The sequence below is a fragment of the Solanum tuberosum genome, unplaced genomic scaffold (assembly GCF_000226075.1).
Source record: "Solanum tuberosum cultivar DM 1-3 516 R44 unplaced genomic scaffold, SolTub_3.0 scf00020, whole genome shotgun sequence".
Taxonomy (NCBI): Eukaryota; Viridiplantae; Streptophyta; class Magnoliopsida; order Solanales; family Solanaceae; genus Solanum; species Solanum tuberosum.
The window spans coordinates 2,871,530-2,878,248 of NW_006238946.1; the positions used below are offsets into that span (position 1 = coordinate 2,871,530).

Here is a 6,719-nt window from a genome sequence, read left to right on the forward strand (position 1 = left end):
TACAAAGGACGGCCAAAATCATCTTTTTGATATATTGGGCTTTTCTTAAGCCCAGCTTTCAACAAATACAACATAACGAATACAATGTCAAAAGATCTAAACATCATTTCCACATGAAAAGTAAGAAACATTTGAAGTTTTTTTTCTCTCATGATTGACAACTAAACACATCTTGATCTTCATTACAACATTTGATAAACGAATTCTCTTGTAAACAACACGGTCATGTTTTATTGCCAAAACTGTCGAGAACAGCTAATTCCATCTTCCAAAATGCCTCTTAGATACAATTTGCTTCTTCTGGGGGAAAAGAATGCAATGTGTGTGTATAAACCATGGATAATATACAAAATCCGGACTCCGTTTGGCTACCAAAAATGCAGGGCTGGAGAGGAGAAAAAGACCAGCTTTTCGCAGAAATAACTCATCATTGTACTCTTGCCATGGAGATTAAAGAAGCTTGCTGGTTCGTCGTCTTGATGGCCCTCCAGGAAATAGTTTCATGATCCATCCCAATACCCGTTCCACCACCTGATCAAAATGAGACGCAAAAGAGAAAAAAAATGAACAGAAGGAAAGATTACAACAATCATCAAACTAATCAAACTGGATACTATCAGCTTGGCAATATGCACCACCGTGCAAACAGGGCCGTACTAGGTCAGCGCACATGAGCGGATCTAGTGCAATGGTTACAGTTCAAGTGAACAAAATAGCTTTTGCGTAGAGCAGCCTAGAGAATTAAGGCCTCGTCATTTATTGAGCGGTGTTCCATCTTACTGAAACTTAAAGTTCCATTTGCAAAAGAAAGGTAACAGCAGAAGTGCAGAACTATTAAATTTGAAAGTAGAAAGGCAACAAAAGATCTTTAAAAGGTTGGCATTTTATTAACACTCCAAAAAGCAGTAAATTAGAAGTCATATCAGTTAAAGGCTTACAGAGCAAGATATGTCAAATTACCTCATCTCCTTCATCAGCATATGGCATATTGTCATCAGCATATGGCATATTGTCATGTACAGACACTGCATCTGGTTGTCTTGCTTGGCTGTTTTCATTTGCCATGCTTTGAGCAGTTAAAAGCTCCAATCTTTGTGTTTGAACTTCAAGCTTCCGAGTTAAGTCCCTGTTTAACTCCTTTATACCCAAAATAAACAGAAAGACATATCCCCCAAGACAATTATAAAGAGAGAAGAATTGTTAGTATCCACCTTCAAACTAGCTGTGAAGATCAAGAAAGCTTATGCAAGGAAACTTCTATTGCCAACACTACATGAAGCTGGCCAGATATTAACAAGAATGTCTGAGCATATTGTAGGGGATGGCTATTTAGAAATTAGACATCCATATATGACCAAAGAAAGCATGTCCAACTATGCATTTGTAGTTTACTCAAAGATAACAAAGGGAAACAGAAAGAAATCCAAAAGTTCAGGTGAAGATCTTAACCACACACAAAAAAAGTGAAGCAGATTAGAATGATGTTGCTGTCTAGCGCATGAGTTCAAGTTACCTTCAATGTAGAGCGCTGAGATGATTCAACTGACAGGGCTTTTGTTAATTCGTCTTTCTCCAAGGCTAACTATAATCATTCCAAGTAGTGCAATATCTTAGTTATTAGTTAGTAAATATGCCTTATTTTTTTAAGGGAACAAAGATGATGGGACAAAATTAGAGGGAGTAGAAAATGATCAGTCTCAAGGATATCATGCTACCTCAGAAATTAATGTATTAATGTTTTGGATCATCCTAATCTGATCTGGAGGAATGGCCGGTGACAAACTTCCGAGACTAAACTGCCCAAAATCGGGTAGGGAAGAGGTGGTGGGGCCATCAATACCAACCATATTAGTGTCATTTATGGTACCACTTGCGATATTTTCTTCACCTGAATGGACACAAATTGAATTTCTATGAATATATAAAGCAAAAAATAATTTTAAAAAACTAAAAAACAATATGAGGCAGTAATTTGAGAAATCTGAAATACATACGAAGATCCTCTGTAGAAGTTGATACATCTATTTTTGTAGGCATATTCCTGCTAGGATCAACTGACTTTCCATTAGCAGAAGCTTTTAGGAATTTGGATTGCAAGAGCTTCTTTTCTGTTTAGAAGAAGACAATAGGGAAACAGGGAGGAATTATTGATTTCATTTCTGATAGTTGAATGCTTTTATCGAGCCTGGGATTATTTAAGAAACTTTAAGGCAGTGAAAATGGAAAAGACTTGTAAAAATGACACATCTCATGAAAAAACGCAAACCGCCTTTTTCTCTTGGCACAAGCAGATATAACCATATCTTACCTTCCTTTAAAGCATCGATTGTTGATTGCAGATCTTGACGATCTTTTTCAAGGCTAGCAATTTTCTTCCTGCAAGAAGATAGAGAAAGTTGGATGAGATAAAAACACATCCCAACAGAAATCTGGAGGTTAACGAGAATAAGATTTAACTTTTTTATTCTGATATTCATTCACGCACATTACATTAATGCTAGAAATTTTATGCCAATACAGATTAGTATGAGCTCGTGTACATGCAACTACCCAATATGATTCCCAACTACTTACTTTCAGGAGCCACAAATCTTTTAAAAGTATCATAACTAAAAGTAATACATTCTGCTACCATTTGGCACATCCTTTTCATATTCATAAAACAATTTGTACTTCTATCTCCAAGAAGCAATTAAGCCACACAAATCACCTCCCTCTTAAACCAAAAAGAAAAGAGGCATGCCCACTCTAAAAGGGTGTGGTGTCGAAAGGACAGGAAGGAGAAAAGCAGAGAATAGAATAAAAGGACAACTATAACCAGAACAGAGTTACATGGGCACATGACGGCCTTGATAAATTTACAGTCTAGCCTCAAACATACTTGTAAGAAGACATTTCAGCTTGTGACTTCTCCAATTCTTTCTCCAGTTTAAGCTCATTAGATCTTAGACGAAGTGCCTACAAAATATTTTAGACAAAAATATAAAGAGCAGAAAAGATAATCTATCTCATTAACAAATTTTAAAAAAAAAAAGATCTGACCAATAAAAGAGTTTCCACCAATTATCAATAAGATGTTTTTTTTCAAACAGAATGGGAAAAAATAAAAAGAAGAACAGGCACAAAAGTGACTGTTCATATTTAGCTAGCAACACGAAAAAGGAAACGAGGAAAAATGAAAAAAGAAACAACATCCACTTACCTAAAAGGAACAGGAAAACACTGGTTTGACATCTCAAATCCGACTTATAGCTCAAAACTAAACAACTGATGGTGAATACACAGTCTATAATTCCTCATCTCACGGATCAATCTGGTTAACTTATTTATACACTTGACTCTCACTAACTTATAATTTTAAAATGTAAATGACATTACACTAATTCAATCTATGATATATGGTAATCAAGTTAAACAACTTTCAAATTTAAATGTGAAACCAGTAACAAAGAGGACAACTACGTCTACATGTAGTATTAAAATTAATAAACTCACTACATGCCTGACAATTATTTTGGTATAGACATTCCTATGAAATTATTTTGGGCAGCAGACAGGAATACTGCAGTTAATTACCTTCTCTTCCAAGCCAATCACTTCAGAAGCCAATAACTTGGCACGCTCATCAGCAGCATTACATTCCAATTGTACATTCGCATATTCCATTTTCACAGCTTCAAGCTCACCCTGGTTTTCATTGAATTCAACCAAGAAAGCAAATCACATACATCAAATTAAAGTAATACTGAAAACGACTGACTCATCCAGCCATCTGATTACAAAAATTGATAGAAAGAAAAAGAAAGTGACTTTTCCATGTATATATGACACAACTCATCTAAACAAATTCCAATAAATAAAATTAGTACATCATACAGTTCCAGAAACCTTGTCCAAACAATCCTAGAAATATCTGTAATCGGAGTTTAGATGATCAAATACATCGTTTGATAAGCAACATGATAATTACATCCTTCAACAGGCTTTTATAGACACCTAAACAAGTATGCCTCAGACAAAATTTAAAACAAGTGAACCAATTATAATCAGTTAGAGAAATCCGTTACCACTTGCCAGACCAAATGTTAGACAATGAGATGATAAAAATGAAGCCAGACCAAAGAAAGGACAGAACCAAGCACTAAGGTTTAATCATGAATGGATCTTTTAAGAGGGAAATTTGAGTAAAGAAAACTAACAAATTGATAAAGACTCCCTTGGGTTCATTTTATATGTTGGTCTTGACTGGGAAAATAGGTTAAGAAAGAAAGAGAACTTATCACATAGCACTTCCATGGCTAAAAAAGCATTTAAGTACGGTTAAAGCAAGGTTCCGTCGTTGTGCGACAAATGGAAAATTTATGGAAAGTTACAATCCATACCACAGAACGGAAAGTTCAAAATTAAAAAGTTTCCAAATACAGAAAGAGAGTAAACTAAAGATGTGTGTGATGTACAAAAATCTCATTTGAATCGTGTGATCTTAAACATGTTATGTGGGATATTGGAAATAACATGTTACTCCCTCGTTTCAATTTGTTTGTCTGGTTTTGACTGGGCATGGAGTTTCAAAAAGTAAATAAGACTTTTAAATCTTGTGGTCTTAAACTAAAGATATGTTGAATGTACCAAAATATCCTTTAATCTAGTGGTCGTACATGGCATGTGGAAAGTTAGGATTAAAGAGTTGCCAAGAGACATTCTTTTTGAAAGGGACTAAGAAGGAAGTAGGACAAACAAATTGAAACGGAAGGAGCATTGAATATAAAAAGTGACATTCTTTTTTAAAGAGACTTAAAAGGAAAGTAAGATACATAAGTAGTACTATTGCACACACTCCACAGTAAGGAAAAAATAAGCAGGACGTAAAGAAATGGAAGATCCAGATATGTATTGCTTCATCTTCTAACTTTACGTTAAAGTTAGCAATTCATGTCTATTTAGAAGACAAAAAATGTCTTTCAACTAGTTCTCTTCCACTCATTATAGTGCCAGGTGCTAATGTTTTACGACGTCACATCAACAATCCCAAAATGAATCGATCAGTAATATTTCTTGATAAATCAAACAGAACAAAACAAAACTTTAAAAGGTGCTGGATGAGAAATAAATGCAAGTCCTTACAAAATTGATAAATGAATCCAAGTCATCATATACAACTTCCAAAAGTACAACATTTAAAATATGTTGCAGAGAACATCTAGAAGTGCCACAAGAGTTTACAAAAGGAAAATGCTGATTAGGTAATACAATATAGCTAGGGGTAAGGAGCAAGATTGTACAAACTACAAACCAGATGGGCTTTAATCTCCTCTTGCAACCTCTCCATCTCAGCTTTTAGTTGGCCAACAAAACTTCCCTGCAAAAGAAATACAGCAGTTCACTTTTATAATGACACATCACTAAAAAAAGTGTAAAGAATTTCAAGGAGAGGCCTGCCATATGAACAGGCCATGTAAATCTATAGGAAAATAAGAAACAAAAGCACACGTAAGAACTACGGCAGAACTAAAAGGAGAATGTAACTCATACGTTGATGTGAACTCATACTTAGTGTCGCACACCTAGGAGAGCAGCGCTTTGGGATGCGGAGGAGCTATTATCGTCCATCTTTTTCCAAATTTTATGATCAACACTTCTTTACACCTTTTAGTTTCAATAGGTAACTAAGTAATTGCTCAGCTATGTAACACGGGTCCTTCAAAACCACCTGCCGCAACATGTCAATCCAACAAGATTTAGGTGTGATTGTGGGTTACACATAGGATTTGGCACTGTACTCCTATTCGTATCCTATAATTTTAAGATTTAAATGACGATGAATATGACTTCTAGGTTCACACCCGTATTGGACATCCATGTCCATCTTCATGTAGCTTAGCTACTCAGATCAAAACCTAAACGAGGGCCAAGTGTCCGACTAGTGCATTGGTACTCTGTCCACCAAGGTTGGATAGAAGGGACTCAATGAATACTGTTAGAATTTGAATAGGTTTATACAATCCTGTTAGAATATGGATTGGTTTACACAATCCTATTAGAATAGGAATAGGTTTATACAAATTCTATTTAGAATAGGAATAGGAATACAAATAGAAATAGGAATAGTAAATAGTATCCTACTTGGTAAATGATTGTATTCTAGTGTCTATAAATAGGGTCTCAATGTAATAATGTAGACACAACAACAATTCAATAATATTCTTTTTTATATTTCTCACATGGTATCAGAGTCTCTACGATCTTGGTAGAAAATCAAAGAGCTTTCGCTGCTGGCGGGTGGCTATTACCCATATATGCTGCCCATCCGGCCAATGATTATGTTAGCAAAAGTTGGGTCACCATGTATCTTTCATTTTTCTGGTGACTACTTTTTCATATCTGGTTTGTGTAGCACTGTGACACCGGAATCACTTTTCTGTATCTAATTTGTGTAGCACCGTGCCATCATTCCGGTGATTACTTTTTCATATTTAATTTGTGTAGCACTGTGCCATCATTCCGTGACTGCTTTTTTATATTTAATTTGTGTAGCACCATGCCATCATTCCGGTGACTACTTTTTATATATAATTTGTGTAGCACCGTGCCATATTACCGGTGACTACTTTTTCATATTTGATTCATGTAGCACCATGCATCATATTTGCTTTGCGTAACACCGCGCCATCTTTCTGGTGACTACTTTTCATATTTAATTTGTGTAGCACCGTGCCATC

General features: G+C 35.4%; 1 protein-coding gene across 2 annotated transcripts in view; it reads right to left on the reverse strand.

Annotated features, from left to right (window-relative positions):
- LOC102587768 (uncharacterized) overlaps positions 1-6,719 on the reverse strand; it is a 14,045-nt gene continuing 7,326 nt past the window's right edge. For both annotated transcript variants that reach the window (XM_006340843.2, XM_006340842.2), the window contains exons 5-13: positions 5,294-5,359; positions 3,577-3,687; positions 2,882-2,958; positions 2,309-2,376; positions 1,995-2,108; positions 1,716-1,888; positions 1,514-1,582; positions 961-1,137; positions 1-531 (exon numbers count right to left, since the gene is read on the reverse strand). In XM_006340843.2, the coding sequence (XP_006340905.1) occupies positions 451-531; positions 961-1,137; positions 1,514-1,582; positions 1,716-1,888; positions 1,995-2,108; positions 2,309-2,376; positions 2,882-2,958; positions 3,577-3,687; positions 5,294-5,359 (936 nt within the window). In that variant the 3' untranslated portion in view covers positions 1-450. The remainder of the gene's footprint in view (positions 532-960; positions 1,138-1,513; positions 1,583-1,715; positions 1,889-1,994; positions 2,109-2,308; positions 2,377-2,881; positions 2,959-3,576; positions 3,688-5,293; positions 5,360-6,719) is intronic.